The following is a 14551-nucleotide window of genomic DNA, read 5'->3' on the forward strand; positions in this document are numbered from 1 at the left end:
TCCTCTAAATGTGAGCTCATATCACCATAAAGGATTTAACAGGGTTGTGATACTGTTTAATTAATTTTTATTGAAGTGTAGTTGATACATAATGTTACTTAGATGTACAACATAGTGTGATTCAGCAAGTTTATATGATGTGCTATACTCACCACAAGTATAGATCCCAGCTGTCCCCATACAATGCTATTATAGTACTATTGACATACTCTCTATGCTGTGCCTTTCATTCTTGTGACTCATTCATGTTGTCACTGAAGCCTGTACCTCCCACTCCCCTTCTCCCACTTTGCCCATCTCCCCACACTCTTCTCCTCTGGCCATCATCATCAGCTTGTTCTCTGTATTTATGGGTCTGCTTCAGTCTTTTGCTTGTTCGTTCATTTGTTTTATCTTTTAGATTCCACATATAAGTGAAAGCAGATGCTATTTATCTTTCCTGCCTGACTTATTTCATTTAGCCTACCCTCTAGTTCCGTCCATACTACTGAAAAGGCAAGATCTCATTCTTTTTTATGGCTGAGTAATATTCCATTGCATGTGTGTGCATGCGTGTGCGTGTGCATATACATTCACACCACATATTTATCCATTCATTGATCGATGGACATGGATGGCTTCCATATCTTGGCCATTGTAGATAAAGCTATAATAAGCAGAGGAGTGCATATGTCTTTTTGAATTAGTGTATTGGTTTGGGTAAAAAGCTAGTATTTACTGAACCATATGGTATTTCTATTTTTAATTTTTTTGAAATTACTGGATCATATGGTATTTCTATTTTACTGGATCATATGGTATTTCTATTTTTAATTTTTTGAGGAACACCATACTTTTTATCACAGTGGTTTCATCGGTCCCTAGTGACAGATGTTAGTGCCATTTCTAATTTTTTACATGCTTTGGCATCTTAAAGAAACTTCCAAGGCAAGTTATGAATTGCCCTTAACCTCTATTACATTCAAGCTCCTGTGTCTTTCTGAATTAGCAATACCCAACAACTGCTTACAAGCACTTAACAAATGTTACTGAGCTATTGACTCCTCTCAGAGGCAGTGCTGAATGGGTTCAGTGGAGTATGGTGACGTGGCTCCCAGGCTAGACCCAAGGGAGTCCACTGCGAGTTTTCTCTCTGCAGAGATGCCACTCCAGTAATGCAAATGCCACGCATAGACAGGGAAAGGAAGCAGGAAGAGCAACGTCTGAGATGTCAGTCAATGAGTCAAGTTGGGCACCTGGGCTGGAAAGAAGCCAGAGAAAGCGTATAAAAGCCAGAGACAAACCTGAAGACAAAGAACTCAAAAGGATGCCTTGGGAACCAAACATTTTAGCGTTCCTTCTGTGAGATGCTTCACTTTATATAGTTCTCATATACCTATAGCTAGAGAATGATGTTATTATCAATGCAAGTCAAGGACAGGCTGCCCCAAGATAGGCCATTTGACGTGAAGATGATTTTGAGTTAAAAAGTGACCAAAACCCCACAGATTCAGGAAAAGCTCTTTACCTTCCTCCACTACTGCCTAAAAGAATTTAGACAGAGGAGCTGCTCCAGGAAGAGAGCTATCATGATAGATCACTACATTACAATATAAACTAGGGATGGCAGAGAGGGAGGAACCTGAGAGGTCCTATTTGTTCAAAGTCTTCTCCTTGTCCCACTGTCTCTGAGTGGCCTAGCAAGCGTTGATTTACCAAACATTTACTCTTTTTTTTATTCTTCCTGAAAATTGCATCCCTTCTCTTTGAAGACCCAGAGCCTTGCCCTCTTCACCTTAGTTCAGAATGACATGTATATCTCATTTTGCCTGATTGTCTTTGGAATTTCCTTATGGGGCCTTCCTGTACATATGCTAGTATTAAATTTGATTTTCTCCTGTTAATTTGTCTCATGTCAATTTGAGTCTTACTGTGGCTAGAAGGACCTTGAAGAGTACAGGAGTTCTTCCTTCCTCATAATATTAATTCCAAAACTGCAAGGCTCTTCTCACTCATGCTCACACAGGAACTCAGCTCCCTCCTCCCAGTCTCCCTGGACCATATCTGGGAGTCAGGGGAAAGGGGTTCTCGGAGGCGCAAGGACAAATGTACTCACGCCCAGGTGCCTCACCAGTGACAGCCTCTGGTGCTGGAGACATCCTAGAGAGCCTGATTGGCTGTTTGCTCCTCCCCCACCAGCCACCCCAGGGTGAGTGTGCTTTGCTGTGTTCTTTGGGTCAAAAGGAAGAATGAATCTCCTGAAGTCCTTAGAGAATTAATTCTTTATTTCTCTCCATAAACTCAGTCTCTGCCGGAGTTCCAAACATGTCCCCTGAGGCCGAACTGGGGCAAGGGAGAGGATGGCCAGTAGCAGCCATGCCCTCCGTCGTCTTTTCTGCCTTATCTTTTTAATCGTTCAAGAACGAATATTGACTGACCACTGTAGTGAATTTAATGTAAAACTAATCCCGATTCCCTGCCTTCTCTGTATCAGGGGTGAAATCTCCCCCACCTCCATGAATCTGGGCTGGTCTGTGAAAGGCTTTGGTCAGCCGAATGTTGCTGAAGTGATGATGTGTCAGTTCCAAGCCTGCACCTCAAGAGGCCTTGGGTGCTTCTACTCACTGTCATCTCCTCCCCAGACCCCTTGAACAGCTCTGGTTTGACTACTGGCTGAAGAAAAATCGCCTCAGCCTGCAGCCAGCCATCCGCCCAGCAGAACCCCGAAGAGCCGTGCTGGCAAGCCCAGCCAAGATCAACAGTGTGTGTAGATGACCTGCTTTCACATGAGGGATCCTGGGGAGACCCAAAGTACCACCCAGCTAAACCACACACCTGTGAACCAAGGAAGGTCTGTGCCATTTGAAGCCACTGGGTGTTGTTTGTTACACAGCATCACTGAAAATGGATAACTGATACAACCCTCTTTCTGATCTCCAGAACCAATTTTTTTTTTTTCCTTCAGATTCAAACACCTCTCTGAAAAGCTCAACAAATAGCCAAAGTCTAGTTTTTAGGCCAGATTCAGTCCGGATACCTGCTGCCCTCACAGCAGTCTGTGAGGAGGATACTGCAGCCACAAGAAGGTATTTTAGTTTAGCAGATGTCAGAAGCCTAAAGGAAAACTAGTCAGCCTGCTGGGAGAGACACACGTGAGAACGATGGGGGCAGCAACACCCTACCAATCTTCAATAGGGCCACGAAGATCCCAGTAAGTGTGGTGTGATGGCATTTCTTGTGCAAACCAGCAAGGGAGGTCGATCTTCCCATTTTGAACAGAGCTGGAGCTGAAATGAGACCAAGAGCCTGGGAAATCAGAAGGAAGGCCCTGAGCTGCCCCAGGCCCTCAAACCAAGGCTCCAGCCAAGTTGATCTACAATCTCTGGTGGCTGGGAAGCTGCCCAGTGGGTATCCGAATGACAAATTAACTTCAGTTTTTAACCTGTCTCTGCATGTCTTTCAGAATGCCGAGTGGCCTGATCTGATTCTCACCCCTACTTGCTACTGCTCCATGTTGGAACCTCCAGTGGTAAACGTCCTTGGGAGAAGCTAAGAGGAGAGCACTGTGTGAATGATGATTCCCTGACTATGGAGCACTCTTCTCCATCTGATTGCAAGACAGCATCTCTTCCCCCCTGACCGCTTCCTCTTCATTCCTTATTTCTAGGGACTTTGAAGGAGCCTGCATACCTAGGGTAGATGAATAGAGTTTGCGCCTACCCCCGGGCAGCTCTGAAATGTGCCACTGGCTTCTCCTGACAGAGCTCCTCTCAGACTGGGGGCCTGCCAGTCATACCAAAGGTGTCCGCAGCCCAGCAAATGGCCGCCGAAAGGCAACAAGCCTTTAGCTGGAAATCTATGGATTGACGACTGGGTGCAGAGAAAACAATGAATGATAAGTTGCTGATAGTGGATTTCTAGTTTACTGTTTACTCTTTTGAGTAATAATAAACAAGAAAGTGAGGGTGAACATAGGAAAACCCTCCTTAACTTCATAGTTTGGCCTCTTGGAGGGAGAATGATGGTTCTGAGAATGAGTTCTGAGAATGAGGGTTGAGTTGAGTTAGGCCCTGTGAGGTGGTTAATGTGTGTCACGCTCCCCATAGACTTTTCTAGACATTTTCCTACCATAGTCATAGTTCTGTGAATGTGGTCCTAATTGTTTGGTACCTGGCCCTGGGGTGATTTGGTTGGCGGGGGGGAGGGGGGATAGTGACTCCGTGTGTGTGTGTGTGTGTGTGTGTGTGTGTGTGTGTGTGTGTGTGTTAGATAAAGAAGGGTGTTGGGGGCATCAGAGCTCAGGATTGGTCAGTTTGCATATCAAAGTCACTCTCACAGGCAAGTTGTTTGTTATCTCCAGGAATTAGCTAATCCCAGGAGGGGCCCTCCGTCCTTAGGTCTGAAAGGCCCCAACATGCCAAAACGTCATGAAATAAAGAAAATGTTAAAATGTGATAAATACAGTAGGCCAGGAGACTGGGCGTCCTCAGCATATACCCTGAACACCCGAATTATTGGGACACTTGACGGCTTCTGGGCCTCCTCGCAAAGTCAGGCAGTTTAGGACTTGTATTCTGCCCTCTAAGTGTTTACAGAAGTCATTCTCAACATGTCAGCCCAGCTCTCTGACCCAGAGCAGTTCTTTGCTTTTTCAGGAAACAAACGGGATGAAAGTGCTGGGGCCGGACTTCCTCCTCAGGGTGTTTGACAGGGACTGACGCACTCTAGGCCCTTTGACTGCGGGAAGTCCAGGACACACCCAGCCTTGATTGTACTTTCTTGAACGCTGAACGCCGGAGCGTAGGTAAAAGGACAGAAGGAAAAACATTCCAACATGAGGGACCCGCTAACAGATTGCTCGGTGAGTAGCTCCGTGTGGTTTTGCGCCTGTGGGTGAGAAGGCAGCCTTAGAGGGCTCAGTTTATATATTAATGGGTCTAAACTTAAGGAATTTGAGACATTCTGAGGACAAACGTGTTTAGACATTGGCCGTGATACAAAAGTCTTGTGGCTTTTCTTTGGTTCGATTGCAAACAACCCTTTCTAGCAAATGACAGGGCAGGTTAATAATTGTCATCTTTTATTTTCATGTGGTTGGAACAACTTTGAGTGGGTATAGCATCATATTTGCTTGCAGATGTGGCTGTTTGGAAAACATTCTGAAGACAGATGCCCAAGGGGCCAACATGGTGTGGAGAGCGGCTACCCAGACGCTCAGAACCTGCAGGCAGCTTAGGGCTCTATGAATGAAGTTGGGGTGGGAGATTTTGGCATATTTCTCCAAATCCTGTAGAGTCCAGAACTGTAAGGCCTGCAAGTGGAAGGACAGGCGCCCCCACCCTGCCCGGCCTCCAGTGGTTCTCAGACTGGTCTCCCAACATGTGTGTTTAGTTCTGGGAGTGTTATCAAAAACAGAAGATGGGTCAAGAGTCCGAAGATGGTGTGAGGTTGTCAACAGAAATAGCAGAGATGAAATTTAGGAAATAAGGAGCAATTAAAATAAGGCACGTGGCCAGGGGTGGGTGGGGGGGTGCTCCTATACTGTGGATGTAAAATAATCTAGAATCATCAGGGTGTCAGCTCAGTAAAGGGTAGCAAAAACCAAGATCTGTAACATCAGAAGCAAGGAGTTGCATTCATCCCTCAAGTATTTTATTAAAAAAACAAAAACAAAAAAACAAAAAAAAAACAAAAAAACCTCCCTAACAATAACAAACTGTAGAAAAGCAGATAAATGAGGGCTGCAGGAAAGCCATAAAGAAGAGCGGCAGGGGATTACTGGTTACATTTTTTTTTTTTTTCAGAATTTATTTATTTGACAGAGAGTGAGAGAAGGAGAGAGAGCACAAGTTGGGGGAGCAGCAGAGGGAGAGGGGGAAGCAGGCTCCCTGCTGAGCAGGGAGCCCAATGTGGGACTCGATCCCAGGATTCTGAGATCATGACCCAAGCCGAAGGCAGAGGCTTAACCCACTGAGCCACCCAGGTGCCCCTACTGGTTACATTTTTGTTTCCACAATGGACAAGCACAGGTTTAAAGAAGGTGGAGCTGTCAAGGCGAGCCCACAAAATGAGTTCATGAATCAGATGGGCTAGATGAGATGAAGAGCATTGGCTGGTACTATTAATAATGACCGTGTAATAGCAAGTTCTGTCCACTTTCATTTTTTAAATGCAAAAGTAAATATGTGTCTAACGTAAAAACGAATTCCAACAGTATAGTTGTATGCAGATTCTAAGATGGAAAATTCTCCCCCTCCGTTTCCTCCTTCCCAATCTTTTCTTCATTGGTAAGCACAGACAATTAAAAAAAAAAAAGAAGTCTTTTATTGTTCATGTATTTGCTCTTTATTTTTCTCTCTCTGCATTTGCCCCCTTACCAAATGTTACCTCCTCTCCTTTCTTCCCACCGATACCCTGATGATGTTTTTGCATGGGGGTGGTTGAGCAAGGCAGGGATGGGGTAAGTGGAGGCAAAAACTTGACAGCAACAGTCACCAAAGAAGAAAGTCAGGACCACATGAAGAGTGAGATAGAAGAGAGAGAAACTAGGACCAAGCTAAGTTAAGGGAACAACACAAACACAAACTAGTAGGCTGTTGTTTTTTTCAAAGGCTGCCTTCAGATCAGGATCTGGGAGATATGTTTCCTTCTGAGCAGCCCCCCAAGAGAACCTGTCACCACATGTGTGGGTCAGCTTCATGCTCCCTCTTTAACATTCTTAAGGGTTCTTTTCCCTCAGCCAAGCCGTCTCCCCAGGGACTCCCATCTTTATCCACAACCTGAAGTTTTCTCTCTGGGCCCGGTGCCATCAAAGGTAGTCTGGGAGTCAAGAGGAGGCCGATACCCATCCATTCTGCCAGAGTTCCCAAATCCTCTAAGGTCATGGAATCTTTATTTAAATTTGCAACTGTTTCATTTTCAAGGGTTCACATTGATTTCCTGGTGCAGTTCTAGCTTGTGCTTGGGGAATAATGTTGTACGAAGATAAAGCTTCAGTTTGGCAGCAGAATAAAACAAAGGAATGGACTGCTAATGAAGGCTTCATGAAACACAGGAGTGGTTTCGTAAGGAAACCAAACAGAACCCAAAGATTTAACCCACCTGCAGAATGTTCCATTCCATCCCTATGGCTGGCATGGAACACATTTAATTCATAAGGCCTTAGCTTAACGATAGTTTTAAGCTAGTCTGCCCCAGGGGTTCATGTATGAAAATCAGTGGTTACTTGAAATTCAATGGGAAAAACATGGCCTCTTTATTTCTACTAATCTAACTGAAATTTTAGAATTTACTTCAGATGTACCTGGATGGCTCAGTCGGTTAAGCATCTGCCTTTGGCTCAGATCATTGTCGCAGGGTCCTGGGATGGAGCCCTGAGCTGGGTGTCAGGCTCCCTGCTCAGCAGTCCCCCTCGTGCCCCCACCTCATGCCTCCCCATGTCCCCCCCATGCCCTCCCTCATGCTCATGCACCCTCTCTCTCTCTTTCAAATAAAAAGAAAAAGTCTTTAGAATTTACTTCAACTTTGCATATAAGCAACAGACTTTGGTACTACCACAAGGTCTGTGATTTGTAACCAAATAAATCACAGATATTTTTATATAATATCACAGGGGTTGCAGTTATCTAGAAATCTTGTATATATTCCGTGTGATTTAGAAATTTAAATTATTCTGAAGACTTGTTATTTAGTATGTTAATTGAAGAGCACATGTAATTTTTAAATATGTTTTAATAAATGTATATCAATATAATGTTTCTTTTGTAACCCTATGCCATTTTCTTGAATGCATTTTAAAAATATTCTGAGTAAAGTATAGATTTCACAGCACACCCAAAAGAACCATAATACCAAAAAATATTTTAAAATCTCTTACTAAGGTCATGCTCCAGTGACCAAGATAGGCTAATAGCTGTCAGTGTCTATGCTCAAATTATTAGTTACCAGGGTAGCACAAAGATGGCCTAAATGTTGTGTGGGCTTTTAACTAATCTTAAGCGTGTCAGAACTTATTTGAGGAAGATTTTGAAGTTGTTTCCACAAAGGCACAGAATTGTCTCTGGGCCTTAATGTCTTGATGCCTCTGAGTTTAGCTTCTATACCTACAAAGAAAGGAAGGAAGAGAGAAAAGGAAAAAAGAAGCTCAGTGAAATTTTCAAATCCAGGTGCAAGGCAGTAGACAGGAATCGAACTATCTCCAAATGAAGTGATCCGACCATTTTTCTTCAAAATCAGCCCTTCCTGTGAAATAAAACCATGGAAATCGTGGGCAAATAATGGGCTGTAACCAAGTTTAGGCTTTTACTCCCTCTGCAGTGTCCAGGTAGGAACCTGTCAAAGCAGGCATTTTGGGCTCCACATAGTCTGTTCCTTCCCTTAACACCATCAGCTGCTGAAGCAGCCCCAGCCAGGCGGTGGGATACCTCCTCTAGCCGCCTCTAACCACCTGCCAGTCTGGGCAGCTCAGCCTGGGTCATGGGATGTTCACTTGCGCTAAGACAGAAGATAACCGTTACAATGGTCCATGACTTCTGAGGGATTCTGGTGCTTTGCACAGATAAGGAGGCAGGTCGGGTCTGACCACATAGATGTCCTGTGGCCCACAGCATCCCTGAGATAGGTGATATGTCCCCCATGTCTCACAGGCCTGTTTCCTCCTCTGGAAAGGAAGAAGAGGAGATATGGAGTAAACGATGCTTTTTAGTGTTCTGTATCTCATAACTTATGATGGTCTGCCATGGGGATTCCAGATCTCACCTAGACAGTCCCTTGGTTAGAGGAGCAGTGGTTTGAAATATTATCCCCCGTGAATCAGGATTCACATGAAATCAGTACCACCATGCCTGTCACAGGAAAGACATCAAAGAAAAGCTTATTTGATTAAATATAAATGGAATATCACAGTTTATCTGATACTCTGAGGGTATCACTGTCCAAAAACTTTCCATACTGCCATCTAGAATAGAAATGGGCTTTTCTAGAAGAACAGAATTTAACCTTCATCATTCAGATTGTGGAAAATCAGAAAGAACAGCTAGTCTGGGGTTGATACATTCTGTATTGTTTAGAAGTTATCTGATTATTCCATGTGCCCATGACTTTGCTCCATTTTTGGTGATGACAATGTTTATACAACAGAATTTGCTTACAAAAGCTGGGCAGAAATATCTTTTTAGACTGAATGGGAAATGCCTGTGTATACCAGTTTTCTTGGTGAAGGGGTTTTTTTATGAGCTCAGAAATGTCCCAGATATTCCATCACTAGCCTGAACTTACTTTATCAGGGAAAAAATACATAACCTTTTTCCTAGTAATTAATGAGCCCAACGAGAGACAGCACATTAGTAAAAATTCCTATGGAGATGTAAGATCAACAGTAGGTTCTTTTCCTGGAATGAGTATTTGGTAAGGGTGGGGTATTTGAAAATTCAGTGGGTGGGGAAAGAACACCAAAAATCCGCCTTCCATATGATTTTGACTAGAGAAAACATTCTTGTGTAGTTGATAACATTAGGAAGCCATTTGTCTGATCATAACACTTAAAGGTAACTATTACTCTGAATGAACCTAGTGCAATTATACTGATTAGCTATTTATAAATATATTTATTTCTGGTAGTTTCTCTAATTGATTGGCTCACTTAATATTTCTAATCACGGCTCTGCCCTTAACTAATGAAGTTAGTTTCAGCTCTTTGGTGCTTAACTATAAAATAAAGGGATTAGACGTTAGTGATTTTCAAGCTGTGCTCCATGGAATCCCTCCAGTGGCCTCTGGTGGATGAAGTAGGATGGGAAGGAGAGGTGAGATCCAAAGGGATCCAAAGGTGACATCGATCCAAAGCCAAGGTCAAGAGATTTCATCACCTCAAAGTAGACATGTTCCAAGATTTTCTGATCTCTCTCTCTGTCTCTCTCTCTCTGTCTCTCTCTCTCTGTCTCTCTCTCTCTCTCTCACACACACACACACATGCGTGCATGACAAGATGGTCCTGGGTTCTGCTTTGATATTTATGCAAGTCTGTTCTTCACAGATTTTGTCTTTAGGTCTGAGTAGATGGTACATGAAGAAAGGTACACAATGTCTGTTTCTAAAGAAGGGGTTATGCTACACGAATGGGAGTATTCTTAACAACTGTTTTATTTATCGATGTCACCTTTATTGCAAGGGAGATCAGGGTTTGTCAGGGAGTGTCAGGTACATTGCATACGAGGTGAAAGATAAAGATCCTCCCCATTGCTGTGATAACAACAGCCTGCTGTTGTCATCTGATCATGAGGTTAACAACAACAGAACGTATTGAGCGGCTTCTGGACTAGCGGGTGCCTGGGCATCCTGGAATTTGGTGAATGGGTTATAGGTATACCTGGGACGTGAACCGTGGCAATCCTCAAATTGATAGGATGTGGCTTGGGGGTGCTGCAGAGATCACAGGCCAGTTTCCTCTGCCTCAAACAACTTTGTCCATTTACCACACACTGTCCCAGTACAACTATCATTTTCTCTTTTTTTATTATTTAGTTTACTAATTTTTAAAAATATTTATTTGCTTGAAAGGGAGTGAGCACATGGGGGAGGGGCAGAGGAAGAGGAAGAGAGAGTCTTAAGCAGACTGCACGCCAAGCACAGAGTCCAATGGGGGGCTGGATCCTAGGACCCTGAGATCATGACTTGAGCCAAAACCAAGAGTTGGATGCTTAACTGACTGAGCCACCCAGGGGCCCCCCAGTGATGATTTCCTAGGTGTGCCATGATGTGAGAACATTAGGAAGTAACATAACAGGAAGTTATCTTTCAAAATCTAAAACTGGCAGGCCCAGGGTCAGTTGAAGCATAAGCTATGCTTTGAGTGGCCTCTGCTTGAAACCGTTGAGTTTGGATGACTGGGGAAAGACAGGAACGCTCCACTTTCTCACAGGATCTCCAACTCCCCCCAAAACAACTGAGTTTTGAACTGGCCTCCTAGAACTAGTCCACTGGAGGATGTACTTTAAAATAAAATAAGGAGCATTTTGATAGCTTGGTAAATAGAAAAATTTTCAACTGGTTCTGCTCATTTCTGCCTTGGCTAGGGGCAAGATTTCCCCTCCAAACCCCCATCCTCACACATGTCTGAGGTACCCTGTTCTCTCCTAGGACTGCCGGACACAGACTCCTCAGGTGATGGGGCTAGTGTGGGCCCGTCCCCTAGGGACAGCTCAGCTCACAGTCCCTTCCCTGCTCTCCTGGCTCTGCTGATGGTTCTTCTCCCTCCTGCTCTGAAGCCTCCAAAATCCTCTAATCCATGGGTCTGCTTTGTCTTCTCCAAGCCCCAGACCTTGGCCTCATAGGTTTTCAGAGCAGGAGAACTCACTCACTCTGCAAACAGACGTTCCAATCTTTCTCTCTTGCACATGGGCCCCTGGTGTTTGTGTTGGGTCTTTGTTTCTGTTTTGCTATGGGCTGGAGAGCGAGGCAGATAGAACATTACATAAAAAACTCACAATTTAATACTGTGAGACATTTCTAAATAAATCAAATAAGAAAGCTAAAGAACTTATAAAGGAAATCGTAAAATTTTACTGAACATAAAATAAGATTTGAACACATGAAAAGACTTACTATGTCCTTGTATGGGAAGTCTAAATACCATAAAAAAGCCGATTTCCACAAATTTATATATATATGTGTATATATATATATATATGTATATATGTATATAATGCAATTCCAATTAGGATCTCAACAGGGTTTAAAAAATGTAATTAGCTAAATCTTCATATGGAAGAATAGATGCCCAAGTATAGCCAAAGAAATTATGAGAAAGAAAAAACGGTTGTTTAAAGAGAAATCAGAAGTGTTAAATGTCTCTATAACTTAAGTAGTGAGTTCATAATGGCTATCATTTTTATTATCTGTATCATTATTATTTTATGAAACATAAAAATATTTCATAATTTAAAATAAAAAGTTAAAAGATTGTGTATGAGTTAGAACTATGTTCAGCTGCACATTTCAAAATCTAAAAATAAGAGTGGCCTTAAAAAATCCTATTATTTTGTTTCTCTCACACAGAACATAAGTCCAAAAGTAGAGAGCTAAGGGCTTGTGTAGTGGCCCCCAGGACCATCAGGAACCCAGGATCTTTATCTCTTTCTGCTCTACTATCTTACCACAGGGCGTCTATCCTCAAGATTACCTTATGGCATCAGCCATCATTTCTTTCTCTTCTTCAAATTTAAATTCAATTTAATTAACATACAGTGTATTATTAGTTTCAGAGACAGAATTCAGTGATTTATCAATTGCATACAGCACCCAGAGCTCATTCCTTCAAGTGCCTTCTTTAATGCCCATCACCCAGTTACCTCATCCCCACACCCACCTCCCCTCCATCAACCCTTAGTTTGTTCCCTATGGTTAAGGGTCTCTTACAGTTTGTCTCCCTCTCTGGTTTCATCTTATTTTACTTTTCCTTCCTTTCCCCTCTGTTCATCTGTTTTGTTTCTTAAATTCCACATATGCGTGAAATCATATGGCATTTGTCTTTCTCTGACCAACTTACTTCACTTAGCATAATACCCTCTAGTTCCATCCACATCGTTGCAAACAACAGCAAAATTTCATTCTTTTTGATGGCTGAGTAGTATTCCATTGTATATGAATACCACATCTCCTTTATCCATTCATCTTGTCAGTGGACATCTGGGTCTTTCCATAGCTTGGCTATTGCGGACATCGCTGCTATGAACATTGCAGGAACCATCATTTCTTGAAAGTTCAGGTGTCAGGAAAGAAGAGAAAGGAAACTTCACTGAAACCCCACACAAAACTCTCGCCCATGCTGCCTTGAGAAGCATTTAGTCACATGGCTTCCCCTAAGGGAGAGACACTGAGAAATAACTTTATGCCAGGGGCATGAGCCCCACTCAACATATACCTGTTTTCTTCTCATGATACTTCTGTGTGATTTGTGGGATGTTATTTGGTGATGTGGGAAGAAAATAAAAGGCTTAAGGGGAACTTAGTCAAAGTGTTTAGTGAACAGAGGAGCCAATAAAAAAGCTAAACGGTCTTAAAATGTTCTCTAAAACTTTCCCATTGTCCCAGTAAGGGGAGGAAGGAGGACTTATAATATCACATCATTCATATGCCAAGTTATTTTTATGGAACTAAAAATGGCTTGATTGCCAAATAGTGATTTTACTCTCATGACTTGGAGGAGAATCATTTCCTCTCGAGAGCCTACACCTAAACCCCATGGGATGTTTTGCTTGCTCTGCAAAGAGGTTTAAAATCTGTAAATTATTTGCTGCAGTTGTTTTCAGAAAATCATATTTCAGCTGCCAATCCTTATTTCAGCTTCTTGGGACAAATTGGAATATCTGGCCATTATGGGCCACATTCCCTGGGTCCAGAGCAGTGGGGGCAGCTGTATGTCCAGCTTGACCTCCCCATCCCCACTGCTCACTCATTCAGATGCTGACAGGTGCCTGCAGTCCCATGATTTTGCCAACCTTGCTTTAGGAGTTAACAATGTCTTTGTAAAGAGCTTTGCCCCCGGACCACTGTCCTTGAGCCCAAGGCGGTTTCAATGAAACCTCCTGTGTGTCTACCAAATCCTGCCCTGGTTTTCTGTGCTCAGTTCAGAGGGAAGTGAAACCACTGCATGAAGACAAAGAAGTTTAGTATCTATAGAATGATTGTTTTCCTATTGCCTAGGTATTGGTTCTTTCCAGCCCTGAAGGTAGGGACCTGGTCAGGTCATTTCTTTAGGTCCTTTCCTCCTCCATGGCCCCATGTCCTCTGCTGGCTACTCTGCTCGCATCAGACACCGGGTCCTCCCGTGACAACTGAAAGGTGACCTTGGCCCTGAGGATTCATGGATGTGAACCTGCCGTCTGTGTAGTAGGTGCTCACTGAATGGGAGCTCTCAATGCAGTGCCCAACAGAGTGCTCCTGGAGCACAGAAGAGGCTGGCTCATCAGATGAGCAGAGAGCTACAGCATGGCACTTGTTTCATAGAGAACGTTCATCCTCTTCTGTAAAATCTCATTTTATTTTTTTAAGATTTTATTTATTTATTTAAGAGACTGGGAGCAGGTGGGGCAGAGGGAGAAGCAGACTCCCCACTGAGCAGGGAGCCCAACTTGGAACTTGATCCCAGGACCCTGGGATCACGACCTGAGCCAAAGGCAGATGCTGAATCAATTTAAAAAATGCAATGAGGTATCATACCTCCCAGATGAAAACTCTGAGGGAGGGCTCTTGGGACCGTTCCACCACCCAACTGAGCTACTGTGTGTCAGGAAAGCTGCAGAATTCATTCACATTTACTCTGTCCATCTGAACACTTAAAATCTATTGTCATCAGCATCTACTTTTACAAATACGATTTTCAGGAGGACATTGTGGAGTTCTGAAGTAAATGACAAAATCTTTCCCTTGGAAGTCTTATGTCTGGAGGCTAAATTCATATAGAAATGAATTCCTAAAGGTTTATTCCTACATGTATAAGAGTTTGGGACAACAAAAATGTTTAGCTCCTTGTTCCAACATTCTTATTACTAGAATTAAATGAGATACAGAGGGA

General features: G+C 43.1%; 1 protein-coding gene across 1 annotated transcript in view; it reads left to right on the forward strand.

The window, feature by feature from the left end:
- Nucleotides 1-4656: 4656 nt before the first annotated feature.
- The window catches only part of NOSTRIN (nitric oxide synthase trafficking), a 56317-nt gene continuing 46422 nt past the window's right edge, over nt 4657-14551 (forward strand). The window contains exon 1 of the mRNA XM_032880378.1: nt 4657-4840. Within this exon, the coding sequence (XP_032736269.1) occupies nt 4814-4840 (27 nt within the window). The 5' untranslated portion in view covers nt 4657-4813. The remainder of the gene's footprint in view (nt 4841-14551) is intronic.

This window comes from Lontra canadensis, unplaced genomic scaffold (genome assembly GCF_010015895.1).
Source record: "Lontra canadensis isolate GAN:19392208 unplaced genomic scaffold, GSC_riverotter_1.0 scaffold69, whole genome shotgun sequence".
NCBI classification, from domain to species: domain Eukaryota; kingdom Metazoa; phylum Chordata; class Mammalia; order Carnivora; family Mustelidae; genus Lontra; species Lontra canadensis.